The sequence below is a fragment of the Lynx rufus genome, unplaced genomic scaffold, assembly GCF_022079265.1.
Source record: "Lynx rufus isolate CCGP_SWC_20201006 ecotype Redwood Valley unplaced genomic scaffold, mLynRuf1.p SCAF_37, whole genome shotgun sequence".
Lineage (NCBI taxonomy): Eukaryota > Metazoa > Chordata > Mammalia > Carnivora > Felidae > Lynx > Lynx rufus.
In genome coordinates, this window is record NW_025814853.1 from 2701316 (window position 1) to 2728147 (window position 26832).

General features: G+C 65.8%; 1 protein-coding gene across 6 annotated transcripts; it reads left to right on the plus strand.

The window, feature by feature from the left end:
- Nucleotides 1-580: 580 nt before the first annotated feature.
- ASPSCR1 (ASPSCR1 tether for SLC2A4, UBX domain containing) lies at nt 581-26529 on the plus strand. Of its 6 annotated transcripts, none has more exons than XM_047093985.1 (17): nt 581-757; nt 1727-1782; nt 3361-3475; nt 4772-4872; nt 12116-12173; nt 13086-13159; nt 13506-13905; nt 20397-20536; nt 20667-20748; nt 21122-21188; nt 21964-22026; nt 22584-22636; nt 22766-22860; nt 25845-25896; nt 26031-26100; nt 26180-26355; nt 26436-26529. In XM_047093985.1, exons 1-16 carry the CDS (start codon nt 656-658, stop codon nt 26344-26346), a joined length of 1695 nt encoding a protein of 564 aa, XP_046949941.1. In that variant the 5' UTR covers nt 581-655; the 3' UTR covers nt 26347-26355; nt 26436-26529. The 6 variants fall into 6 exon arrangements, with proteins under 6 accessions (XP_046949941.1, XP_046949943.1, XP_046949942.1 ...); XM_047093989.1 differs by lacking the exon at nt 581-757 and adding an exon at nt 989-1469; XM_047093988.1 differs by lacking the exon at nt 581-757 and adding an exon at nt 1477-1572.
- Nucleotides 26530-26832: the final 303 nt, after the last annotated feature.

Consider the following 26832-nt stretch of genomic DNA (forward strand, 5'->3'; position numbering starts at 1 on the left):
TGTCACCCACATGAAGGTGAGACAGCACCCACACAGGTGGGACAGTAGGACCCGACACGCCCCTCCTCTGCAACCTTCCAGACTCCCACTGCGCTGGGCTGCAATCAGGGCAAGCACCGAACGCATAGAATGTTGGTGTCAGACTTGCTCTGGTCTTGAGCTCGTGGCCGGCCTTTACCCTGAGCCGGTCCCTGGCCTTCACACCACCCCCCAGGGCCGCAGGCGTAGGTGACCATTGGGGACTGGGGGACAGTGGGCAGGCAGGGGGGCAGGTAGGCGGGCACTGGGGTGGAGGAGCCAGGGTTGAAGGGCAAGCGAGGCCCAGGCCGGCCTGGGCGCGGTGACCCTGCGGGACCGGGAGCCCAAGCCTGGCGAGCTCGCAGCCCGCAGGGCCGGGCCGGGCCCAAGAGCCACGCTGCGCCCGTTGGGGTGCCCGCGCGGGGCCACGCGGCGTCCGAGCGCTCCCGCGCTCTGTGGCGCCGTCGGGGCGGGGCCAGGGCCGAGGGGCGGAGCCCGGACGCCGGGGCGGGCCCGGAAGCGTGCGCAGGCCCCGCCCCCCAGGCCCCGCCCCGCGGCCGCGTGGCTCTGCGTCCGGGCTGTTGGAGATAAAGTGGTTTGACGCCGAGCCGGCGGCGGCGGATCACGTGAGCGGAAGATGGCGGCCCCAGCAGGCGGCGGGGGCTCCGCGGTGTCGGTGCTGGCTCCGAACGGGCGGCGCCACACGGTGAAGGTGACGCCGAGCACCGTGCTGCTGCAGGTGCGGCGGCGGCGGCTGCGGCGGCGGCGGCGGCGGGCGGTGGCGGCGGGCGGCGGGGGCGCGGCGCCGGGTCCGCTCCTGCGGTTGGCTCTGGAGCGCTGCCGGGGCGGGGCCTGCGGGGGCGGGGCCTTCGGGGGCCAATGAGCTTCCTCCTGGCGCGGCGGGCCCGCCCCCTTCAGCCCCGGGCTCCTGCCTCCGGGACTCCGCGGGTCCCAGCGGGGGCCGGGGTCTGGCTGGCTGGAGTCGGGGGGAGGCACGTCCTTCCACCCCTCCGAGTCCGCCGCAGAGCCTCGAGCCGTGTCCCCATCCTGGGGCGTCCTCCGGCCAGGTGGACGTGCATTGGATGTGCGGCCGTGGCGTCTGGAAACTGATTTGCTGAGTCACTCGCTGCACTTCCCTCCGGGGCAGCTGTTGCGTTAAAAAGGCTTATCGGGCCCCGCGGTTCGGGGGCCAGTGCTCGCCCAACGGTCTGCCGGGAGGAGCCCCCATTGTGGGGCGGTGGCGGTCTGAGCCGACCCGAATAACTCAGTGTGTCTGCCGGGCCCGGAAGCGGGGATCTCCCGGGCCAGACGGGCGCCCCAAGACCCACCTGCGCTGGCCGTGTGTGCGGGTGGCTCATGGAGAGGACGGTGAAGCACTGCAGGCAGTGGGGCCCAAATTTGAACTTTACTCTCTCTGCGTGGGGCGAGTGTCCCAAAGTGCCGAGGGAAAGGTCTGTGACGGTGGGCTGTTGGAGACCCAGGGTGGAGGCTGTCCCGGGAGCTGGGTGACAAGGCAGGCCCAGTGAGGAGAGCGAGAGTGAACACGGGTTGCAGGTGAGGCGTGTGGATCCGTTGAGTGGACAGTCCCTCATGTGGTTTGTACTAGGCTTGGCCTGGAAGCCAGTTAATCAAGAGTTGGACTCTGTGCCTGCCGACCAAGTCACCAGGCCAGACCCAGTGGCTCACAGTCCTGTCGTCTGACTCCTAGGTTCTGGAGGACACATGCCAGCGGCAGAACTTCAACCCCAGCGAGTACGATCTGAAGTGAGTGTGCTAGGGTCCGGTCCTGGTCTGTCCGGGCCATCCGCCCCTCCCAGGACCCTGCCTGGGGGCGTAAACCAGCAGAAACCTACTGTCTCACAGAAACCCCAAGTCCAGGTGTGGGGCAGGGCCACACTCCCTCTGAGGCTCTAAGAGAGCAGCTTCCTTGCCTGTCCCAGCTTCCGGGGCCTCCAGCTGCTCCCTGGTTTGTGGCTGCACTCGGCCTCTTCCTCCTCCTCACGTGGCCTTCTCCCTGTGTGTCGTGTGTCTTTTCCTTTTCTGTCTCTTATAAGGACACTTGTCATTGGATTTAGGGCCCACCCAAATCCAGGATGACCTCATCTCGAGATCCCTAACTCAGTTTTATCTGCAAAGTTCCTATTTCCAAGTAAGGTCCCATTCATGGGTTTTGGGGGTTAGGATGTGGATGTGTCTTTTTAGGGGTCTCTGCGGAGGGTTTCCCTGTGTTTGTTTGTATCTGTTCTTGGTGGGGCTCTGAGGGAAGAGGAAGTGGTGGTGCAGATGTGGGCAAACCTGCAAACTTTCCCCCGCAAACAACTGTGGATTCTGGCGGCCTCGCGGTGCCCTGGAGTTGCATGCCTGGGTCTTAGTGTGCGGGCGTGTTTCTAAGCAGAGGGCTCTTGGCACGTCCTCAAGTGGTCTATTTTTTTTTTTTATTAAAAAAAATTTTTTTTTTAACGTTTATTTATTTTTGAGACAGAGAGAGACAGAGCATGAACGGGGGAGGGTCAGAGAGAGGGAGACACAGAATCTGAAACAGGCTCCAGGCTCCGAGCTGTCAGCCAGAGCCCGACGCGGGGCTTGAACTCACGGACCGCGAGATCCTGACTTGAGCCGAAGTCGGCCGCTTAACCGACCGAGCCACCCAGGCGCCCCTCAAGTGGTCTAAAACAACAAAGGAATCAGCACCCTTCCTTGGTGGCCTGTGGGTTTCTGTCCCACCTGAGGAACTTCTCCCCTTAGTGACTTGTCTTGGTGTGGCTGTCCTCACCTCGGACAGAGGAGAGCCTGTGCTGCCACTGAGAATCCCAGGGCCCCGCTCCAGGCTCCGGGCTGTGCCCTGGCATCCACTCACAGAGCTTCGAGCTCTTTCTGGTTTCCCCGACCTGCCCGAAGCAGGTTAGAACTTTCCCGAGCAGAGCTAGGCACATACACCCCTCAGTAGCTCCGGGGTGCGTTTTTATTTTCTGCATCTTCTGGGCCTGCTGCTGCTTCATGCCTGGGGAGGGGGCTGGGGCGCCCCCTGGTCTGTCCACGAGGGTGACCCATTTCTGGTTTCTCCCTCTTGCTCTGTCCTTGTTAGCTCAAAGCTGAGTCAGTGTCTACTTTTCCTTTCCTTTGAAAGATCCGCTGCAGACAGGCGTCCACTCTGTCTCTGCAAGCTGGCAGGCTGTACCTTGTTCCTGCAGCCTTGGGGGCACTGGCTGGGGAATCGCCACGTGGACGCGAACACCGCTCGGCTTAGTCCCTGCTCCCAGCAGGGCTGTGCTGGGCACTGTGTGCAAGCTGGGCTGTATTAGGATCTGCAGGGCAGCCCGTGAGCTGTGGCCTGTTTTGCAGGTTTCAGAGGAATGTTCTTGACCTCTCTCTCCAGTGGAGATTTGCCAACCTGCCCAATAACGCCAAGCTGGAGATGGTGCCTGTCTCCCGGAGCCGCGAGGGGCCCGAGAACATGGTAGGTGGCTCCCCTGGAGGGGCCCGGCAGCGCTGCCTGTGGCTTTCGAGTCCGGGCTGTTGGGACGACAGGATGCTGTAGCAGGCTGAACGGGTGGGACGAGCTGTTGCAGTGATTGGGGGAGGGGGCGGCGAATGGAGGGATGTGCCGGGCGAGGCTCGTGTCCTCACACCCTCACCACTTTCTCAGGGTCGGTGGTCGATTGGAAACGAGTCTTTCGGTCTCTGCTCTGAATTGATCTTTGGGGGGGGGGGCTACCTGTGCTGTCAGCCAAGCACCTTGGAGCCTGCGGTTTCCTGTGGACGTGGTGCAGCCTCGCTTCTGGCGGGAGCACACGTGGCCCAGGGGCTCAGGCTTCACCCTGGGCCTCCTCACAGGCCTTGCTGGGACCGCAGCCCGAGTCTTGGACTGTGGCCTCCTGCTTCCTACCAGATCAATTACTCAGGACCTAGAGATTGAGCAGAAGACAGCACAGTCACCGTGGGTGGAAACAATAACCACAGTGCTGGTGTATCTCTGCAAGCCCCCAGACACCGCAGGGGAGGTGGTTCATCCCTGTCGAGAGACAAGGCGGCTCGGGCCTGCGGACATCAGTTAGCACTCCGGAGCCCATCAGGAGTCGGGCGGCGGGGACCGGCCCCAACACCCCTCTTTTCACGTGGAAGGAACCCTGACTTCCCTTGGGGATTCCTTGGGGCTGCCGGGGGTGGTAGGGAGCTTCTCTCGCGCTTTCACACAGAGCGGCTCGTCCTCTGTTACCGGGACTCCATGCAAAGGCGCGCTTGAAGAAAAGAGTGTCTTGGCCAAAGTGGCAGGGAAGCAGGCCTGGGCACCCAGCACTCACCGTGACAGACGGGCCTCGGAGGTGCTCGTGGGCGTAGGGACACATGCTCGCCCCGGCTCTGCGCACGCGTCCTCCGGTGTGTGTGTCACTCAGCGGAAGGACCCGAAAGGAGTGTCTTCTGGGGCTGTAGACTGACGTCCCCACTCGGCACAACAGTTGTTACACACGGAGCTTCAAGAACAGTGTGTTCGTTTGTGAAAAACGCTCAGAAGACGTAACACGCCTGTCGTTTGTCTCTGCGGAACAAGTTAACCCAAACTGTGACGACTGAAGACACAGCGACGAACGTGTGTGGGGTGTGCGGGGGGGAACAGCGCTTCCTTACCCCCAGGAGTCCGCGTCCTGCCGCCCACGGGATCCCAGGGCCCCGAAAGAGAGGCGTGTGCTCTCTGACCTGTGCCCTGGGCGGCTGCTTCTCTCCCTGACTCGGTTTCCCAATCTGCACCCCTCAGGTTCGCATCGCTCTGCAGCTGGACGATGGCTCCAGGTTGCAAGACACTTTCTGTTCAGGCCAGACGCTCTGGGAGCTTCTCAACCATTTTGCACAGACCAGGTGAGCGTCAGCGAGCAGCTTCTGGGCTCTGCCCTCTATGGCGAGGCTGCTTCTGGGTCGGCGGGGCTGGTCTGGAGCCACAGCTCGAGGTTCGCCGCGGCCGGAGGGTGTGCCTTTAGGGCTCTCCGATCTTGCTGAGAGGACGGGTTTGAGATAAGGGGGCCGCCTTCATCAGCGGCCCCCAGCAGGTGCTGGGCGCCACAGCTCATCCTTTTTCCTGGGCTTCCTGTCGTGACGGTGGCGCCTTGCCCTCCCGGAAGACAAAGCCATGCTTCTGTCCTTGTGGGGGGCTTGGTGAGCGGTGAGGGGAACAGGGAGCCTCTGGGCTCCTCGGTGGACAGAGGCTTTAGGTATAAAACTTCCTTAGGAAAATGGGTCACGTTTGAAAAGAAACCGTTAATGATACTTGACAGGTGTCAGTTTCCATCTGGTGATTAACGGTTTAAATCTCAGTCCTGAATGCGTCAACGTGGTAGCGTTTTACTTTTGTGTCTTTCATTTTGGCATGGAAGTCCTTGTGCTCTTTTGAAGGTCTTGGCCCGCGGCATAGAAGGGACCGTGGGAGGGCGCAGTGGTCACTGTGTGGCCCCGGACAAGTTGCTTGCCGTCAGGGGCGGTGTGAGGACGGGAGAGCGGGGCCTGGCCCCGAGGTTTGTCTGTGCGGCAGAGGGGACTCTGGGCCCGCACGGGGACGGGGTCGCCTAGGAAAGCCCATCTAGTCTGACTGCAGTGCCTGCCGCCCCTGCCGTCACCGCACCCGACTCCTGCTCCCCGCCGGCGTCGTCCCGTGCGGGCTTCCTCTTCCCGTGTCTCCTGTGTCAGACCTTCTTCCCACGGGGCCGTGGGGGCGGCTGTGCCGAGAGCAGGGGGCTCCCCTCCGCTCCTACGGGCCTGGGCCCCTGCGGCCGGGCCTGCCTCCCCTCCAGCCAGCCTCAACGTCCTCCGCGGGCGCTCCTGGGGAGCCCCTGCTCGGGGGTCTTTGGTAGTAGAGGCACGTGGCACGCCCGACGGCAGTCCGCGGGCCGCCTCACTGTGCCACCCGTGGCGCCTGCCGTCTTGCTTTCCCAAGGGGGCGGGGGTGCTTCTGCAGCTCAGAGCCCTGTGCCGCCGGCACCTGCCCTCTCTGCTGCTGCTCCGTGCTGCTGGGAAGATGAGGCCTCCGCATCTGTCTCTCCTTTGTCCTTTCATTCGTCCGGCTCAGGCCGGGCGGGGCTGAAGCAGGGAGCTGGGGCCTGGCCTCGCAGAGCTGAGCTCTGTGAGGAGCTAACAGGCAGTCCTGCAGAGCCACGGGAAGACTTCGCAAAGGAGGAGGCAGGGCACCTTGGGACGTGGTGGGGCAGCATTTTCTGGGTGGCGGGGGAGGTCTCAGGAGCAGCTGTACCAGGATCTTGGAGGGAGCCCTCTGGGTCTAGGGGGCATTAAGTGCAAAGGCCCTGTGGCAGGAACAAGGAACAGGAAGAATTCCTGGAATACAGGTGTCATTCTCCCTCCCCAAAGGCAACTGAAACGATAGGAGAGGATTTTACAGAGGTATTACTCAGAGCCCGGGCGATGGCAGCACTGGGTCATGGGTGAGGCGGACGATGGCTGGGCAAGGAGGCTAGAGTGGGAAGGCAGGTGGAAGATGAGGTGTAAGGAGCCATGGGGCCTTAGCTGCCTTCCGCTTTATGCTGCTGGCCCTGGAGGTGGTCCCGGGTGTGGAGCCTCAGGGCTCTCTGGACGGGGGTGCCCTCACTGTTCGGGCTGTTGCAGGAGCATGACCCCCCTGAACACTCGCAGCTCCCACTGTAGGGGGTGTGGGTGGCTCCCCGGATCACTGCCTGGGCACTGACAGCCGACTGCACTGCCCCTCGGAGCCCAGATGTCTGAGCAAGCCTCTGGCGTATGAGGAGGAGACCGTGAACTGCGGGGACAGAGTGACAGCCTCTGTTCGCGTTCTCAGGACGGAGAGGCAGGTGGAACGAGAGCTGGGTGCGGTTGAACAGGCAAGTGCAGAGACCAGGAGGAGCCCTTGGAAGCAGGTAGGGAGGCGTATGGGTCAGCCGCAACCGTGGCTCAAGCGGCCACAATCCTTGTTGCGCGTGAGGAAGCTCGTGGGTCTGAGGACCCACCATCCTACTCAGTTGCCTGAGGCTCACTGGGGCGGGGCTGATCGGCGGCCACCCCTGGAATTGAGCGTACAGGGTCCTGGCCGTTTTGGCCGAGGCTCGGGAGGGAGCTCACCTCCTCTGCGGGAGGAAGAGACAGAGCCAGGCGGCTGAGCGTCAGGATGGGACAGGCAGAGGTAGATCTGGGGCCCAGGCAGCTGGCTCTGGGAAAGGGAAGAGGGAGGCGGGGTGGGGGGGAGGGGGGATTGTGGCAGTGCAGTGGAAAACGGTGCCAGGACCGGACGCTGCATTTCCAGACTGCGGTGCACCGCTGTGAGCACTGGAGCCGGACGAAGGGACACCGCAGGCCCGCGGAAAGGCCCCAGGCTCCCGGCAGCACCACCGGGAGGGCAGCTGACCGGTGCCTTCACCTGCTGCAGGAAAAGTGTTTATCCTAGAATTATCTGTCAGAACATCAGAGGCGTGGATGGAACCAAGCGGTGTCTAGGCCTGAAAGGTCGCACGGTCTCCCTTTGCACGTGCTCTGAGGACGCTGCCGAGGCCACCGCACCGAAGGGCAGGCAGGGTCCACCCGGCAGGAGCTGGACACGTGCGCCAAGAGTCCCGCCTGACGGAGGGACGCACTGGCTCCCTGCCCTCGAGGCTGGGGCTGGCGGCGAGGAGTAGCTCAGAGTTGGGCAGCCGGGTCGCCCTGCCGTGAGGACCTGCCTCCAGAGGAGACTGCAGTACTTACGTGCAAATAAAACCGAACGGCGTCGGAAACCTGGAAACCGGTGTTTCCAAAAGACCCCAGTCCCCTGTGACGGATTCTGTCCCCTGCGGCAATGCGTAGGCTCTGGTCCCCCGGCCGGTGGTGGCTGGAACTAGACAGGGTACCGGTGGAGGGTGCCGAGGGCTCTGGGACTGGCCTTTCAGCACCGGCCGGTGGGGTCAGCTGTTGATGGAGTGTGAGGAGCGGAACAGGGGAGTGGAGACCGCTCTTGGGAGAAGCTGGGTGGCGTCAGGAGGAGCTGGGCCCCTCAGGTCGCTCCAGTTGGCCGCGGGGTGTCCGTGAAAGTGTGTGAGTGGGAGCAGAGCAGTTTGCCTCCTCTACGTGCTGCTTACGAAGGTACCGTAACATCTCTAGAAGTTTCCTCCCGGCACCCTTGCCCCAGCCGTGCGGCTGCTGCCCCATCTGTGTCCCACCGGCTCCAGGCAGGGCGGGCGCTTCTCCGCTCGCGCTTTCCTGGGAAGCTGGCGCCACTGACCACGGAGCAGGGTCCACAGAAGGGAGGGCAGGTGGCATCTGTGGCCACAGTCACGGCCCCATGCCTGATTCGCGGGGCTTGGTGGGGCCGAGCTAGGGCCTTGCAGGGGCTGCGCCTGCCGCTGTGGGACACCGCTGGTGCGGACGTGTGCGTGGTCCCGGGATGGATCCTCGCGCAGCGGGGACGACGCGCCAGGACTCACGGCAGCTCCCGTGCTGGCGGGGGCGGGGGGGGCAGGCAGCTCTGGGAATTCCAAGTCTTCACGGGACAGGATGAGCGGGAAGCGGGTTTTTCAGGAGGAGGTAAGCCTCTGAGCGACAGGCTTGGCAGGGAGCCGTCAGGTGAGTGCGCGTCCTGGGTCCACTGTGGGTCAGGTCGTGGCTCCTGTGGACGGTGGCTCTGCCCTGACCGCCGGCATCTGGATCACCTAACCGGCCACGGGACGTGCCACATGTGCCACACGTGTGGGCTGCAGAGGTAATTCAGACTTTTCTGGTAGCCACATCAAAAGAACAGGTGAAATTAATTTCAGGATTATGGCGGACTTGACCCAGTGTGCCCAAAGTACTGTGCTTTGAACATGTGATTAACGGGAAAATGAGACATTTTTACATTCTTTGTTGGATGGAGAACTTTGACATCTGGCGCGTCTCACACTTGGACCGGCCTTCCTACGGCTGCGGCCATGTCCGTGCTCAGTGCCCACATGGGCCTGGTCGCCGCCGCCACCTCTGCTTGGCCTGACCGGCCCTCCCCCCACCTCCTCCTTGGGCACGTGCTGCAGGGAGGGTCGCCAGGAGAGGGGCTCTGTCCTGGTGCCCCGTGTCCCCTGCTCCAGTCCGTGGCTCTGTCTCTGTGCTGCGTCTGACTGGTCAAAGCAGCAGGGCCTCGAACATCCTCGAGAGGGGCTGCCCGCGAGTTTGGGGACCAGCCTGCGGTCACACTGAGGGGGTGCATGAGCCACGCCCCAGAGCTTGCGGGCGGCCAGAGGTGTGGATGCCGGGGTGTTCGTTCAGAGCTCTGGGGCACCGTCCCCCATCTTTCGTTGGGAAGAAAAGGAAACTTCCCTCTTGAAACTGACCCTGCTCGGTCTGCCCTGGAGGAGGGGGCCCCGCGGCTCCCTGCGGCCCTGACCTCATCTCCGTGTTGGGATACGAGTGGCCCGGCCCCTCGGGATGTGGCCTTGCCTCCTCGTGGCAGCCGAGTCTGAAGTCACAGCTCTGTCAGTCCCAAATAGGTGATGTAAATAGAAGGGTCCGGATGTCTGGCTTGCCTCCCGCATGGCGTCCTGCCAGGAGCTGGCCCTGGGTGGACAGACATCCCATGTCCGTGGGGACAGCATGTTTGTGGCGAGTGAAGCCAGTAGCAACGGTGTCTCTGCCCCGCCCGGCCCTCCCTGCCGGCCCGTGGCCCAAGCGGGAGCGGCTTTGCAGATCTTCCGCGGGGCTAGAGCCGTCCTGCCGACCGAGGCGATGTGCAAGGAGGGGCGGGCGGGCATCCGCGGAAGGTCTGTGTGACGCCCGGCCTTGAATGACAGTGCTGCCTGGGTCGGGGGCCCAGCTCCCTCCAAGAGAGTCCTGGGGCTGCCGAGGTCTGCTGCTCTGGAACAACCCCCCCCCCCCCCGCCTGCTGTTCTGGAGGGAGAGCCCCGCTCATTGGCCCCGGGGGGTCTGGAAGCCGTCGCGGCACCCCTCCCCTGGCACGTCTACTGGCCTCTCCGTCAGATCCCCACACGGGAATGGGAATCCGATCCCTCTGGAGGAGCTGCACATCAAAGCCGGGCTGGCGTTTGATGTCCAGGGGCCTTGAGGGCACAGAGATGAGCAGGCCTTCCCCGGGCACCGTTCCTGTTCCGCTCCGCTCATCCGTCCCCACCAGGACGTCAGGTGCCAGAGGAAGGTCCTGGAGACGGCATGCCTGGTCAGGGCTCCTGAAGGAGCAGCGAGGGCCCACTCGGACCTGGTGGGCGTCGGCCCAGCCAGCGTGTGGCCAGTTTTCTGAGTCCAGGTGGTCCGGGACCCCATGTGCCCACTCGCCCTTGCTGGCCCTGGGATCTGGTTTGCTGGAACGCACCGTCCTTGGCTGAGGTCCCTTCACTTTCTCTGTCTTGTCTTCAGTAAGAAAAGCGCGTGAGCTGGCCGGGGGACGTCACCGACACTTTTGGGGTCCTGTATTTTTCTGAGGCCTGGGCTCACTGAGTCTTGGGCCAGTCCCAGGTCTGTAGGGGTGCTCCCCGGCCCTGCTGTGCACGTGAGATTACACCTTTTGTGGCCAGCCTCCTGCGTGGCTCTGGTTGAGGCTGGCAGCCTCCTCTGGGGACCGGCTTCTTCACAGCCGTGGGTGTGGGGAGAGCACGGGTGAGCTCCGTGGGGGCTAATGGGCCTCCCACCTTCCTTTGGGGACGTTGGGAGGGCTGGTCAGGCTTGGGCAGGGACTCCTCCAGGGGTCCCAACATCTAGCTCTGGACTGTGGGTCCCAGCTCTGGGCAACAGGCAGAGGAAAGCAAACAGGAGGAACAGAGAAAAAACCCACCCAGAGGATGGGATCACGGGTCTTGGGGACGGGCCTAGGCAGCCTTGCGCTCAGAGTGTCCGTGTGCGGCTGGAGGCCCTGCTGCTTGTGGTCACCAGCTCAGCTGCCGAGCCGTCTCGGCCGAGCCTGCACGTGAAGCCCTGAGCCCTGGTAGGGCCGCGCAGCCTGGCCTGACGTCACCCCAGGCCTCCCGCTCTGGCGGGCCCTGCCCCTCCGACTCGCCCTTCCCATGGGAGAGGGCCTGGACAGGACACCGCAGGCGTGGGCTCCAGTGGGTGTCTGTGAGGACTCATTTCAGTGACGTGTAGGAGACACGCTCTGCCGCCTGCAGTGGGAGGGCTCCAAAGCCAGGCCTCAGCCTGCCCGCCTGCCCCCTGACCTCCACGGTCAGCACAGGGCCCCTAGCACAGGTGGTGGTGCACAGGTGCGTGGGGGGGGTGGGGGCAGCATGTGTGCGTCCTGCTGTCCTGTGAGCGCGCGCAGCTGTGCTTCCTGGGGCCTGTTCCCTCCCGTGTGCGGGTCCCGTTTACGTCAGTGGCTCGGTCTGGTGCAGGTGGGTGCCCGCTGCCATCTTACCGGTGCGCACGGCCTCGAGGAGAGGAGGGAGGACGGAGGGGAGGGTGGCATGGCAACCTGGAGGACGGCGGTGAGGGGTGGGGACACCTGGTGCCTTTGCCCCTGCGTTGCCCTGGCCCAGCCTGTGCGTGTGACGGCGGCTGGGGCGCCTGTATCGCCCTGTGCGCCAGCACCCGTGCCCTGCCCTGGTCTTCACCTTCACAGCTTTTTGGTGACTGTGGTTTCAGTGGCTGTTGTGAGCCCAGCCCTGTGCGGTGTGACCGCTGGGCTGCGGCCAGTGGGTGTGCTCCACAGGGAGGCCCCTCCCTGTCCTCCTGCCTCACGGCCCGAGGTCACGCTTGCCCCGGGGGTCTGGGCAGAGGGGGCAGCGTGCCTTTGCTCAGGGCCTCGGGGGCCTGGCCTCTCTCCTTGGAGTCCACTTAGTGGGTGCAGGCCCTGAGCTGCTCCTGGGGCTCTGGGGTCAGCAGTCCTCTTAGAGGATGGCTTCCCAGGGCTCCGGGATCCTTTCTCGTCGTTGACCTGCTCAGCTGACCGTGATCCGAGGCTTGTCTGGGAGGTGGCTGGTGCTGCTCTGGGCTGCGAGGCTGGGAAACACCCCCACGCCCTTTGGGCCGGTGGCTCCCCGCCAGGCGCTGGCCGCCGCCTCCTGGTGGCCCCGAGGCGGCCAGGGTGGGCCCGGCCCCGGGGTCCTGCCCGGGTGCCCAGGGGGCGCCGTCTGAGGGCACCGGGTGTGCCTGCGGCTGGCCTGTGACGTCTCCGTTGCCCCCCCCCGCCCCGCAGGGAGTGCCTGGAGCAGCCGAGCGAGGCGAGCCCGGTCTGTGTGTACATGCGGGACGAGGTAGGTGAGCGGCCCGGCCCCACCCGCCCGGCCCCAAGTCACCACACGGGCCCGGCCCCACTTTCCAATCTGGAAAATTCACTCTCTCAGACCCGCCTTCAAAGCAGCAAGCGGGGGGACGGCCTCTGAAAGCGTGATGTGTTCCATGGAAAAAAGCGGAGTGCCGGCTCCGCTGGCACTAACCACGGGCCGCCCGGGCTGCTCCCCAAGCCTCCTCAACGCCCTGTTTGTTTTCTCGGCGTTTCTCAAAGCCCGAGAGTCACAAAAGTGGTTTCATTTTAATAAATATTTGCTTTGCTCCGTGTTTTGATCTTTTTCAAAACCGAGGGCAGCATAGTGCGGGCGTAGCCCGGCTCCGGGGCCCTGCCCGTCCCCACCCGCCCGTCCGAGACGGGGGCACCCTCCTGCTGCTTAGTCCCCTGCCTCACAGGGGCTTTTTGTTTTGAGCCTGGCCAAGTGCCCTTTTCTGGCCCGGGGTGGCCGCTGTCCCCAAGGGGCCCCGGGAGGATGCTGGGGTTTATTTATCCCAGTTCGAGGTCCCCTGACGCAGGGCCGTGAAGGGCGGGGGTCCCAGGGCTGTTAGTGGGAGGGACCTGGTGGGACCCATCCTCCCCTAGAGGAGACAGACCACGGGGCCCTGGGCACCTGGGCCTGGGTTGAGGCCGTCGTGGTCGGGGCAGCCCACGGAGGGGGTCGGCGGGCCGGATGTGGCTGACTCCGGCCTGAGCCTGCCCACCCAGGCCGCGGACCGGTGAGCATGTGCTCAGGTGTCTGGCTGGGGGCCCCCGTGGTGCCTGCACTCAGGCCGAGGGAGCTGGCGTGAGGAGGGCTTGGCGGGTGGGGCTCACGGTGCCCGTGTCTGGGCGGCCAGGTGGGTGAGCACCGTCAGCGAGTCCTGCTTCCCCCTCACAGGTGACCGGCAGAGCCTCCTTGCAGAGCACGACGCTCAAGTCTCTAGGTCTCACCGGGGGCAGCGCCATCATCAGGTGGGGGAGCCCTCCCGTCTTGTTCAGTGAAGAGAGTGGGGTCTGAAAGAAAAGGTGGAAAAGTGAAAGAGAAGATGTGCCCCACCTTGGTCCTCTCCCCTTGATCTGAGGCCACTGCCTGCTGGCTCGTCCTGCCCGGGGACCTGGGGGGCTTGGTGCCACGGGGAGTGGCTTGTCGCTGTGTACGGCCAGCGTGGTGGCCCCTGGACGGCGAGCCGGGTGGGAGCTGCGGAAGGCGCTGAAACCGGTTTGGTCCTTGCCCGAGGACCTCCCTCAGGGCCGTGAGCCCCAGGAAAGGGAGGGCTCCGTGTGGCGTTTCACTTGCTTTCCGGGTCTGCGCCCCCAGGTTCGCCATGAAGCGACGCAATCAGGAGCCTGGGGTCTCCCGGACCAAGACCCCAGGGAGCCCGGCCCCCTCCCTGTCGGCCGACCAGGCCACTGGCGGCCCTCTACTCCCGCTGAATTCGGTGGGGCTCAGCCAGGGTGACGTGAGCCATCAGGATGAAGTGGGCACCTCGGGGGCCAGCCGCGTGGACGCTCCAGCGAAGCAGATCTCGAAGGAGCCTGCCCCCGCCCCCTTTGTTCCTTTCTCAGGTGGGGGACAGCGACTGGGGGGCTCGTCCGGGTCTGCCAGGTCTCTGACGTCGCCTTCAGCCAAACCGCCGAAGTCCTTCTCCAGCCCGGGAGGCCCCTCCAAGCCGAAGAAGTCGAGGCCTGGCCAGGAGCCCGGGTCAGAGCCGGAGCCGGTAAGGAGCCCCAGGCCACGGCCGGCGGGCAGGACGGCGCGTGGTCGGCTCTCCTGGGAAGCCGTGGTTCGGGTTCTGTTTGGCCTCAAATCAGTTGCGCCGAGGGCCCGTTTTAGATGTTCGGTCTGGTGGGTTTGGACCAACTCGTGCCCCTGGGACCGCGTCACAGCTGGGGGAGCCCACCTGCCTGGTGGCTTCTCTGTCCGTGTGCGGGCTTCCGACGCTCCCGCCCTGCGTGCCTCGGAGCCGTCGTCCCGCACCCTGTGCCTGGGCCCCGGGCCCTGGCTGGTACCGCCTCGCAGGCGGCTGTGGCGCTGGTAGTCCCCTCGGTCTGCTGCTGCTAGCCGGTGTGCGGGGCGGGCCTCCTCCTCCGGCGCGTTCATCTGGCGAGGTTTGGGGTTGATTCCCCGCCGAGCCATCCTTGCGTTGCAGGGACCCGTCTAGTTGTGGTGCTCTGCATCCCTGCTAGCTTCTCTGTTGGTGGGAGTTAGCGTTTCAGTGGAGGGTTAGCGTTTGTAGTGTCTGTCGTTCATAAGCAGAGCATCCCGTGGGCATCGTGGGGCCCTGGCACCCCTACCTGCGTTCCTGTCTCCTCTGGGGCCCTTGTCGTTCTTCCAGGCCGCACAGCTGGGGAGGGCGGAGGGGCAGAGGCACCTGTGCTTGTGGGGGTCGTGGGCAGGGGACGGCTCGGCCACAGGATCGAGCCTGTGTCCTTTCAGAGGGCCGGGAGGCTGGGGCTTGCTCACCTGAGTGGATGGGGGCCGAGCCAGTCCCGAGGCTCATGGACGTCCACCCTGGAGAGGTGGTGGTGCTGCCGCCCTGGCCCTTGTGCTGATATTTGGGCTGTGTTAGAAACCCATCCGCAGTCCCCGCTCTCCTGGCCTTTGTGACTTGGGCCCAGAATCAGTGGCCGAAAGCAGACCCGTGTGGTTGGGGTGAGCGCATCCTGGGGTTCTGACTCCCTGTGGGCCTGCTCTTCCTGGGGATCTCTGGGTTTGGGAGCTGGACGCTGGGGCCAGGGCGGGCTGTCCCTTTCTCCCATCCTGAAGTCACAGAGGACTGGTGAGTGGGGCTTGTGGACGGCTGGCTCGGCCCAGGCACGCCCTGGCTCTCTGGGTCCCTTACGAAGCCGCGCATGGCCCTGTGGGCGCCTGGGGGGCAGGGGGCGGGTGCTGGCTTATGCTGTCCTGTAGCGGGTGACTGTCTGGGCACAGGATCCCAGTGTACCCCCAAGCACTGAACCTGGGGCCCCCAGGCAGGAGAGGTCCCAGGCAGGGTGCGCCTGGCCGCCAGCAGCGTGTGCCTTTGATCTGGGGGCCCCAGCAGCTGGTTGATTGTGGAGCGTCCCCCACGGCTTGCCCGCCCGCCTCGTGCCTCCTGTCACTAACAGCCCCACACCCGGAGGGCTGGCCGGCCACGTCAGCCCTGGGGGGGAGGGCAGAAGGGAACAAAACAGAACTTTTGGGGGAACTTCAAAGGTACGCTTTGGTAATCAAAACGAGTTTCCAAGTTTTCCATTAATGTTTTGCCTGTGTGTGGTTTTGGATTTAAATAAAGAGTCAGAAGAGACAGGATAAAATATAGGCAGGTCCTCGGCTGAGAACTGGGATGGTTTACAGACCCGGGCGGCTCTTGCCTTTGATGTCAGAACATTAATTATTAGAAGGTAGTTTTACTGGCCATCAGAGCCGGGCTCGGGGAGAGGCTGGGGCTGCCCGGCGGCCCCTGGCCTGTCCTTTGAAGTCCTTCTGCCGGCCCAGGAGGCCGCCCCACAGCCCTGTGCGCGGCTGGGCCACAATCCCAGCAGGCGCCCCCCACCCCCAGCCCGTCCAGGGGTCTCTGATCAAAGGCCCCGATGCCCCAGGCAGGGCAGGCGGCTGGCAGCAGTCTTCCCTTGCCTGACTCTCCGCCCTCAGAGGCGGACCTGGGGCTTCCTTGGTGTCTCCTTGGTGCCTCCTTGGTGCCTCCTTGGGGCTTCCTACCTGCGTCTCCAGGCAGCCGTCCCTGGCCCTGGCTGGCCCTGCCCCCTGCTTTATGGGCAGGTTGAGCGAGAGCACGTGGGGCTGGGAGGAGCCCAGCCAGGGCCTGGGGGTCCGAGCAGGCCCCCCTCCTCTCGTGCTGGGGCGCCTCTCCTAGCATCCTCCCCTGAGCACACCCCACTGTCCCCCGCGTGTGGGTCCAGGGCACGGTTCGAGCCTGCGTCCGGCGTGTGCGTTCGGTGCTGTGGCCGCCCCGGCCTCCGGCAGCAGCCCAGGGGCCCAGCTGTCCCCAGAGGCACAGCGGCGGCCTTAACGGGAACGCCGCTGAGGTTGGTCGGCAGATGGGGCGGCGGCCCGGAAGGTGCTGGCCCAGTCTTGCGGCGGTTTTGAGGGGTGCCAAGGGCCCTCCAGCCGTCTCTGCCACAGCTGAATGTGGGGGGGAGATGCCGGCCTTCGAACCGTAGCGGGGAATGGGTACACGGGGTGCCCTGGTCCCCAGAGCTCCGGCAGGGCCAGGTGGCCTTCTGTGGATGGGCCGGGGGGCTTCGTTGGCAGGCCCCCATCCTGAATGGACCCGAGGGGCGCTCTCTGTGGGACCGTTCCCGGTCCTCTGGCGTGGCACGTGTGTCCCCACCGCGTGGGCGTCCGCCCCCCTGTACCTGCTGACCTCGGGCCGCATGTCCTCCCAGGGGCAGCTGGGAGGCGGAAGGGACCCCGCACCGCACCTTACATTTGTGTATCTCCGTACCGTGGGGTGTTCGTGCGCCTCCTTCGCGGTGGCGAGCGTCTGGTCACGCCACGAGCGTGTGGGAGCCTCGGCCCGTCCCCCCATTTCTTGTGCTCAGGGTGGGCGGCCCGGGGGAAGGCACCGCCTGCCCGCGGCCTCGGGTGTCCTCGGCGGTTCCCTCGAGCAGCCCCGCCGGGACCAGGCCTGGCCTTGCGCTGGCTCGGCCCTGCGGAGGGCGGAGGGCGCCGGCTCTGTGAGTAACTCGGGAGGTTTGGCCCGCGGCCCTGTGTACGGATTCATTTAAGCTCCAAGCCTCAAGGGGAGACGCTTCACATTCCCTCTGACCAAAGACCATTGTCAGAGGACAGTCTGGGCCGGGAGCGGGGAGAAAACCAAGAGCCCTCGCGGGAAAGCTGGAAAATCTGGGGTTGAGGTCACCCCCAAATAGTTTTTACATTTTTTCTCTGTGTGTCATCGCGTCCCGGAAAATTACTGTCAAGAAAATGAACCCTCAGCCGCGGCAAGGCCACTTCCGACAGGAGGGGACCCGTGTGCGTGGTGGCCGCTCTGCCACCGGGGAGGCAGCTGCTGGAGGCTGGCGCCCGGCCCGCCTGGCCCTCCATGCCTGGTGCCGGGCTGGGCCTTCAGCCGCGCTGAGCCTTCTGCCGCGCTGAGCCTGGTGTGGGGCTGGGGGTGGGTGAGGCCCCCTCGGCCCCCTCTGCAGTCTCCCTCACTCCACCCGTCCTGGCGAAGCAGGGCGCTTTCCGTGTGGCCGGGGAGCTGGGCGGTCACCCACTGCAGGGGCGCCTGGCCAGCGTTAGCGGCTGTGCGGACAGCTTTATGTTCTCTGACCTGTCCTCCGTTGTCCTTTTCTGGACGTCGTCTTGTCTGTAGGACCCTGGGTGGAGGCCAAGTCCTAGAACCTGCCGGGTCCTGCGTTTGCCAGACAGGAGAGCCCCGGGCTGGGGCGCGTCGGCACCTCCTCCCTCAGGGTCACACCTGCACCTCAGTTGTCCCATCTGTCACGCACACTCGGGACAGACCCTCGGCCCTCGGGCTGTGCCCCCATCGTTCTGCCCGGCCCCTCCCCAGGCACTTCCAGGATAAGGGGTAGGGGTGAGGAAGACGGGTCAGGCCTTGAGCCCATGAGGTGGGCAACCAGCACCTCTGCAAGGGTGACCCGGGCCCAGTGATGTCATGCTCTTTGGAGCCGCTGTCCTCTGCATGGCTCCCCCGCAGCCTCTGGAGCTGACCTGGAGATTCGGGCCCTGAAGGCCAGCTGTCAGGGTTCCTGAGAAGGTTCTGGGCTCCATTGTTCTCAGCCCCCGAGCCTGTGGCCCCAGCAGCTTCTGGCCCCCACGGCCCTCAGCCAGCACCTGGGAGCTTGGCGCCCCGTGCTGAAGGTGAGGGCCACAGCCCCCGTCACACTTGTCGCCACGTACGCTTTCTCCCTGAGGATGTCTCATCTCAGAGCTGCACTCTCTGTCTAGAAACATCCGTAAACCCTCCTCGGACGGGAGCCGTGCGTATAACTGCTGGGACCAGGGAACAGCAGAGGAGGGTCGCTTGCTGGCCGAGCGTCGGCCGTGAGCAGGACGAGGGCTCAGCCTGGAGTCCGCCCCGCTCTGGCCTCCCCAGCCCCACTGTGCCTCCCCGTCCCCGCCGGCCCCTCCTGTCTGCGGGGGAAATGCTCTCCTGGGGAAGGCCAAGGGGAGGTATTCGAAGCCCCCCGGCTTCTCCCTCCATCATTTGGCAGTGGGATCGTACTTTGGTCCGTTCTCGCGGGCCAGGGCCTCCTGGGCCAGGACATGCTGGCCGCCCTGAGACTCAGGAGGTCTGGCCCCAGGCTCTGCTGGGTGGCTCGTTCCCAGCTTTTGGCTTCTGCTTGACCAGATAGGTTTTCGGAGCAGAGTGAGACGCCGGAGGAGAGAAGGAATCAAGGGTAAATCCAGCACCGAGAGGGATTTTGTCAGGTTTATTTTCTGACCGAAAGTCAGTGGCCCCGAGCGGCACGAAGCCGGTGGCTGGTGTCGTCTGTGTCCCCCATTCTGGGAGCGGTCTGCGGAGCGTGCTGTGGGCCTTGGGCTCATCGGCACTGCCGGGGGCCTGCAGTCCTTTTGGGTGCCCCAGGCTGTGCCCCGGAAGTGCCTGGAGGAGGGGAGGCCCGAGTGGGCAGGGCTCCCTGGGGCCGGCTTTTCCGCAGGGGAAGCGCTCAGACTCCGTTCGGTGCCCCGGACTGCGGGATTCTCGGGCCAACTCATGCCCAGGGCTGGGTCCTCCAAGGGAGAGACCGTGACACGGTGGCCTTAGAGCTGCTCATTAGCCTGCAGGCTTCGTGCTTGAGTGCCTGGGGGCCTGGCGCTCGTGCACTGGCGGTTCCTGGCTCAGGCCTATCCGCGTCCTGCCCCCGCTCCCCCCAACACCCTGCCCCAGGCGCCCCGGCCGGCTCTTGGCCCTTCTGGAATGCAGGCGCCGTGGCTGTGGGGGGCAGCCTGGCGCCTGGCATCTTGTTATAAAAAGCTCTGGTGAAGACTGCCCACAGTGGCACAAGATCCTGTGGCTGCGAAGGGCAGCCCCCCGGGGGCCTCAGCCAGCCACCTACGGGCCCTGCTACCCAGGCTCTGGCCAGCCCTGCCTGGCTGCCCTGCCCCGGTGCTTCAAGGCCAGGGGGGGCTTCCTGGTGAGAGCCCACCCCCCCCCCCTTCAGCGGGGGAGAGCCGTATCACGAGGCGTGGCGTCGCTGGGCACTCGACCTGAGACTGCCCGGGCCGACGGTCCTCACGTGTGGCTGGGGAGTTAGCCCCGGAGACGCCCAGCAGGTGCGCTGGTCCCCAGACGCTGGGCGGCCCTAGACCTCGACTGGCCTGAGCGTGGTCGTCCCCCGGGCGGTGAGCCTGGCCTTCGGGGCAGGCTGGACCGTGTAGAGGGCTCTCAGGAGGGACCTCTGGGGAGGTGTGCTCCTAGAGCCTGCCCGGCCCGTGCCTGGGTGTGGAGAAGAGGTGAGGTTCCCCCACAGGGGCAGGGCCAGAGGGCTGGGACCTGCGCGGCTCGGTCGAGCCCGGCTCCAAGGCCGCCTTGGCGCCGAGAGGGGTCACACTGGCAATTACCCACCCGGAGGCGCCTCCGGCCAAGCGAGCCCTGCCTCGCAATTTCCATCGTCGCTGCTGCCAATTAGGAGTGATGCCGTCCCTTTCTGCGTCCCCAGGGTGGTCAGAGGGTGGGCTGGGCTGCTCCCCTAGGGAGGGGAGGGGGGGGGTCAGCCTGGCCACGTGGCCAGTGGCTGGCAGGTTTTTGCCAAACCTCCAATTTGGGGGCTGTCACTTCCCCTGCCCTCTTGTGGAGCCCCCGATGTGGCCTCGCCCGGGGCGCTGTTCCCTGAGTTTGCTCTCTATTCGGGGGACCCTGGTAACTGGCAGCTCCCGAGGCCTCTCGGTGCTGGGGCTCCCACAGAGACGGGAAGTGAGCCGAGTAGCTACTAGGGGAGCCTGTCACCCCAACCCCCAAGCCCCCCGGCAGTGAGGGTGCCTGCCTGGCCTGGCTGAGCCAAGACTCCAGGGCCGCGTGCCCTGCTGGTGAATGGGGGTCTCCATGTCAGTGTACCTGAGCAGGAGGCATGGAAGGAGGGTCTCCAGTCCTGGACACCTGGCCCCGGTCACGGGCTGACAGGTGGGGCCGGTGAGGGTATGGGCTTGGCTCCAGCTGTGGGGCCTGGGTGACCCGGCCCCACGGAGTCAGGAGACCAGGCTCCTGGGGGCCTGCGGCAGCCGAGCCCTCTGCCCACCCAGCCGGTGGATCGGGACCCCGTGGTGTGCCACCCGGACCTGGGAGAGCTGCTCCAGGCTTGCCCTGCGGAGCTGCCGGATGAGTTCTTCGAGGTGACCGTGGACGACGTGAGGAGGCGCCTGGCCCAGCTCAGGAGCGAGCGGTGGGTGTGCCCCAGCTGTGTCGGCGCCTCCTGGTCCCGCAGAGCCCCGGGGGTGGTGGGTGTGGGTCCTCCTCGCTGGCTGGCCAGGGAGACCCCCGACCTTCACACGCAGACTCGCCACCCCCTGCAGGAAGCGCCTGGAGGAAGCGCCCTTAGTGACCAAGGCTTTCAGGGAGGCTCAGAAGAGGGAGAAGCTGGAGCGGTACCCCAAGGTGCGTAGAAGGGCTCGGGGGGCGTCTGACCACGCCGCTGGCTGTGGTCACCGCCTCATTGCAGGCTTGCAAGGCCACGGTTCGTAACCAGTCAGCCCTGTTCGTGATGAAAACACGCTGACGTGTTTTTACAAACGCACTTGGTGGGGCTTGACCAGTCCTCGTGTGCAGCCCGCGGTACAGTGAGCTGAGGCCACAGCCCTGGCCAGTAGCATGGTGGGGACAGCCGGGAGCGGGTGCTGGCTGGCACTTCCACCCGCCCTGGGCCTGGTGTCTTCTGGCCCGGGTTGGGGGACCGGCCATCGTGGGCCCGGGGTACAGCCGATGGGGACTTTGGCCGTTCCTGCTGACAAGTTGCCTTGTCCTGGCCCAGGTGGTCCTGAGGGTCCTGTTCCCTGACCGCTACATCCTGCAGGGCTTTTTCCGCCCTAATGAGACAGGTCAGTGGCCCCACCGGGGTGTCTGGGAGGGGGGGGGGCCCTCTGAGTCCCGCCTGGCTTCCTTCCAGGCCATGGGACTGCGGCTGCTGGGCCTCTGGGGGAGACGGGCGTTTCCGGGTTGTTGGTTGTGTCTGTGGGGCAGCCTGTGAGCTTGCAGAGCGTGTTGGGGGTGTGGGCACGGGGCCGGGGGGCCAGCTCGTGTCGGATGTGCACCTGGCCAGCCTGGTGGTGCCCCCGCGCGCCCACCTGTTCAGGGCACGGGTGTGACGGAGGGGTACCCAGAGGAAGGGTGGGCCCCCGCCCCCCCTAACGTGGGAGTCTCTGGCTTGGAGCTGCGGCTCCCCTGGAAGGAAGGCAGCAACGCTGCCAGTTCTGAATGAGGTCAGCGACCTCCTTGGTGACCTGTGCCCAGGTCAGTGAGGGCGGCAGGCAGGCCCCCACGGTCCCTGGGATGCTGTGTAACCAAACCTTTGTACCCGGGGCCCCCATAGGGCAGAGCTCGGGATTAGGTGGTGGGCAGGGTGAGTGGGAAAGGGAGGGATGCTCCCGCAGCAAGCTGGGGGCCTAGCCAGGCTGAGGGTCTGAGAGTCCCGTGGAAGGACCATGCTTGGCTTTTCACCCCTGGGGTGGAGGCGGCTGAGCTGCCCGGGGCTGCCCGTCCCATGGGGTGTAGGGGGCTCTGCACAGAAGCGGGACGTGGCTGGTCCCGTCCCAGAACGCGGCCCGTGCCCGTCCCATGGGGCCTCTCGGCTTAATCCCGTCCTCCCTCCTCCAGTGGGGGATCTGCGGGACTTCGTGAGAAGCCACCTGGGGAATCCTGAGCTGCCCTTCTATCTGTGTGAGTCCTCCTGCTGGACACGTCCCGGCAACGTCCGGATCTCGGTGACCCCCGACCGGTCCCAGCTGGGGCTTGGAGAGATTTTCCTCTAGAAAACAACATCGTGGGGTGGGCTGGGCTGGTCATGCAGTAGCCCGCCTACCGTGTAAGCCCCGCTGGTGTCTGAGGACGAGTCCGAGGAGAGGGGAAAGGCGAGGGGAGGTTGGCTTTTGCCCCCTCAGCACCCCTGCCCTGCCCCCTCTCCCTGACCTCCCCTCCCAAGGGCCTCTGGGTAGGGAGGGGTCAGACCACTGGGCTTCGCGGGGAGTTGTGTGGGGCTGGGGCTCCTCGTAGGTGGGCCCGCCCTAGGTCACCCACCCCCAAGCCCCTTGCCCGGGTTGTAGTAGTAGCAGAGAGGCGGGCAGAGGGCTACAAGCTGAGGGGGCTCCTTGGAGATACCCCAGCTAAGGCCGTGGGCCCGGGGCCTGCCCCTCCCCCTCAGGCCTGTCCTCCTGTGGGGGTCTGGGGATGGGCGGGGGGCGAGGTGGCTCTGGGCCCAGACACTTATCTTTTCACAGTCATCACTCCTCCAAAAACCATCCTGGATGACCACAGGCTGACCCTCTTTCAGGTACTGGCACCCTGGCGGGGATGCGGGGGGCCAGGGGTGCAGGTGTGGCCGGGCTGGCTCTGTAGACGTTGGGGGGGGGGGCACCAGAGGGAGACGAGCGCCTCTGAAGCTGGTGCCGGGCCTTTCCAGCCTCCCCCGCTTCCTGCCCTGGCGGGGATGGGCCTACCCGGCTGGCTGCCAGCCTTCCCGAGCCGGGACCGCCTGCATCCTGCCCCGGGGTCTGGGTGAGAAGGGGCTGGCGGGGGCGGATGGAGGGTCAGGGGCCTCACCCGCCTGTGGCAGGTCCCCTGGGGTGGCAGCTGTGGGGCTAGTGTGGCACCCGGCTGCCCGGCCTGTTTCCCTGCCTCTGCTGGCAGGGCCGTGGTGCGCCCTCCCCGCTAGCTGGTGTCTGCTTCGGCCGACCCTCCCCACGGCCCCCAGAGCTCCTGAAGGTAAGGTGAGGAGTGTTGATCCTGTGCCCTGCTGGGCTGCCTTCCAGAGCCGGGAGGAATGTCCCGTCCCTTTGCCCCTGGGAGCGTAGCCTGGGGCCTCCCCAGCCCTCTGGCCTAATGGTTTCCTCTTCAAAGTCTTTTCAGATATTTTAATTAGTAACAGAGGCCGGCCCTTGTTAAGTGGCTGGCAGGCCCTGCAGAGGTCTGAGTTGGGCCGAGGGGGTGTGCTTGCTGCCTGGGGCTGCCACCATTGTCAGGAGGGCGGGGCAGGGGCTGGAAGCTCTCCGAGGAAAGGAGTCGGGGTGAAGTCAGGGCAGGCGGGAGCAGGGAGCTGTGCCCCCCCCCTCCCAGCTCCCCTTTCTCAGCCCCCGGGAGCCCCAGAGGCACTGGGCCTCTTCCTCCAACCCGCCCTCCCACCTTGCCTCCCTCCCTCGCTGGCCAGCCTGTTGATAAACATTGAATTTAGGAGATGCTTTGGAATGGAGGGGGACCAACGCCAGTCCCGCCCCCCCCCCCGCCCCGATTAGTCGCCCTGGGGTGCTGTCTGTTCTGTCCAAGCGGCCTGATTCCTGGTGACACCCTGCCCCCTGCTACCAGCAGCTGTCTCCTTTCATCTGTCAGCTCAGCCTGGAGCTGCGGGGGCCTCCGCGCGGGGTGGCGTCCCCGCCCGCCCGCCATCAGAGAGCTGGCAGGGCTTGGGGAAGGAAGCCTTCCTCCCTCGTGTGGGTGAGCGGGCGTGGGCGCGGAAGCCGCCGGCTTTCATGTCCCTGGCACGGCTGTGCTCCGGCTGCTGGCTGCCTGGGAGGCTGCCGGGAGGCCGGTCCCAAGCTCCAGAGAGTGGCAGCTTGGGGTAGGTGAGAGGGACGGTGGCCCAGCTGCCCCTTTTGGCCACTGGGCCAGGACACTGAGTGCCGGGAGAGGTGGGGCTGAGGACGAGGCCTGGGAGGATGGGGGGGGGTTGCGGTTGGCAGGCACAGGCGCCCCCAGTGCCCATTAGATGGGCTTCCTTTAGTCCTGGTGCTGCCCTGGGCCCCGGCGTCTCTCCCACCACCTCGCTTAGGGCCCGAGTAGCAGCCTTAGCCGGTCCTGAAGACTGCCGTGAGCTGCGTAGACCTCAGCCTGGACAGAGGCATAGACTCCTTCCTGGCGGTCACAGGGGCCTTCTGTGCTGTCCCTTCACCCTTTGTCTGGTTGGGATCACAGAGACGCGAGCAAGCGAGTGGGATGCTTCTGGTGGGTGCTGAGCGGGGAGGCAGGGAGGCTGCGTTCAGGAGGAGTTGCCCCAAGGGCCCGAAGGACTCCCAGCTGGGTGAGAGGGGTCCTTCAGGGCTTTCAGCTCCACGGCCCCGGCTGTCCTGCCTGGTGGGTTCCGGCGGGGTCTTGTGAAACGGGAATGTGCCGAGAGCGGTCCAGGTGCCTGGGAGGTCAGCCAAGTCAGGGTCCGGTCAGGCTGGGGCTCCTGGGGAAGCTCGGAGCCCTATTGTCTCTGCCCCCCCCCCCGCCCCCAGCTTCTGTGCCTCCCAGGCCCTGGGGCAGCCCCCTGTAAGCCCCACAGGCTGTCCCTGTGACCCCAGGTGTCCTGACAGAGTGATGGGGCCTTCACATCAGCCCCGTCTTTGGCCTTGGTCTCGGCGTCCCCAGGCTTGGCCTTTGAAACTTCCTCCCGGAGAGCAGAGGGGGCGCTCTCACCTGTGGCTGCCCTTTCCACTGAGGGCTGAGGACCAGGACCCTCTGGCCAGCTTTGGGGCTTGCAGCCATGGTCCTCGGGTACGGAGACCGAAGCGGTAGACCGTGGGGCCCCTTTGTGGGCGGCCCTGAATCTGCACCTCAGGTTAGCCCCTGCCTCCAGGGAGCACGTCAGGGCCTATGTGACCCATCCCTGTCCTGCACCTGAGCGAGAGCCCTGCACCACTACCCCCTGTGGGAGGAGACTCTGGAGAGGCAGTTCCTGGACGCCCAGGGCAGGGTGTGGGGGCCCCGGTGCGGTGCCCTCCCTGTGGCCAGGGCTCCACACCAGTCACTTCCAGGTGACCGCCCGGTGCTGAGTCAGGGACCTCGAGCCTGAGCTTTGGGGTTCTGGGTGGCGGACACTCAAAGGTAGCTGACCCGGTACCTCCCCGCCCAGGACTTCCAAAGCGCCTTGGCTCCAAGAGCCCCCGCTCGCCATGCCTGGGCCTGCGCCGGCTGAGGGGCCCCCGCTCAGCGGGTATGGGGGCTCCCCCTCCCCCTGACGGCAGCCCACCAGCTGCTGCACAGACCCCCGCGCTCTGGGTCCTCTGAGCAACACTGCCTGTTCTCTTCCTCCACACCAGTCCCGCGTATCTGTTTTCATCTCCCCTGACCCGTCGGCCTCTTACAGGCTCCGCTGAGGGTGGGGGCTTCTAGGCCTGTTCCCCTGGGTCATCGGGAATGCCGAATGCATGTGCCGTGAGAACGTCCTGCTGGTGTTGGGGCTGGCTCCCGGAGGGACCCCTGTGGTCTCACAGCCAGCCCGGCTCGTGCTGGGGGTGGGGGGTGGCACAGCGGGACCCAGTAGAGCCGGGCGGGGTGGGGGGCAGTTCCCGGGAGCAGGGCAGCGGACTGCGCTTGCGGTGGGGACCTGGCTGGGGCGTGGCCCTGGTCGGCAGAGCCCTGGGCCCGGTGTGTGCCACTTAGCTTCCCATGCAGCCCCCAAGAGGCCACCACGAAAGTGGATGCAGCCCGCCCTGCCCACCCGCTGCGGCCTCTGCCCACGGTGCCCACCTGATGCCCCGAGCCCCCTTCTGTTCTCCCCGCAGGCAGATCTCTTCCCTGCTGCCCTCGTGCACTTTGGAGCTGAGGAACCAACAGGTGGGCGGGGAGGAGGTCCGGGAGGGAGATGTGTGCCCAGTACCCTATTCCCAGGCCGCGTCCCCTCCCGGAGCAGAGCAGCAGCAGGGGGAGGGGGGCCCTCCATGGCCTGAGGTGGGCTGGGTGTCCCGCAGGCCTCTTCCTGGAGCCCAGGCTGCTGGAACGCACCGTCTCCCCGTCTGCGGCTGACTTGCTGGTGGCCAGGTGAGTGCCCGCGGTGGGGAGGGGCGAGTCCCTGCTGTAGCGCGTCGGCCCTCCTGCATCTCGGCCTCCTGCCCCCCAGGTGCATGCCCAGGGCTGCTGGGGCCCCGCCCCCGATGCCAGCCCCTGACCCTGCACCCCGTGACTTGGAGCCAACGGCTGAGGCGGGGGCGGTGGGGCTCCCCGAATCCCGCCCCGAGACGGCCCAGCCGGTCAAGAGGGATCTGGGCAAGGTGCCCAAGTGGCTGAAGCTGCCAGGTACCGTGGCAGGGTGCAGCGGAGGGAGGGGCTGCCCGCCGACCCGGGGCCCTCGGGTCACGTTGGTGTTGGCATTGCAGCCGGCAAGAGGTGAGAGCCACCAGCCTGGAGGTGCCCTGTCTGCCAGCTGCAGGACCCCTCCCCACCCTGAGCGGGAATAAAGGTGTGAGCTTCTCTCGGGGTGCTTCTGTCGTCCTTTCTCCAGAAAGGGACCCCACCGCGCCCTGCCTGCAGCTCCCCACCCTGGGCTCATCGATTCTGCAGCCGGTCTGGACCCGCGTGGACCTGGGGGATGCCGCTTGCCGGGACCTCCCTCTTGTGAACAGAGGCACAGACAGGTGTCCTCCCTGAGCCGCCGACTTGACCTCACTGACACCGTTAATCACCCCTCCTGTGAGGACCCCAGCGGCCCCAGGCGTTCGCTGCCTGGCCGCCCGTCTGAGCGCAGTGGCCGCGGGGCACGGGCTCCCGCCAGCC

Bases quoted from the DNA above. Each gene is read 5' to 3' on its own strand.
- ASPSCR1 (XM_047093985.1), top strand. From the start codon at position 656: ATGGCGGCCCCAGCAGGCGGCGGGGGCTCCGCGGTGTCGGTGCTGGCT. The intron at 4,873-12,115 runs GTGAGCGTCAGC...CCCGCCCCGCAG, and splicing joins AACCATTTTGCACAGACCAG to GGAGTGCCTGGAGCAGCCGA. The intron at 12,174-13,085 runs GTAGGTGAGCGG...TCCCCCTCACAG, and splicing joins GTGTGTACATGCGGGACGAG to GTGACCGGCAGAGCCTCCTT.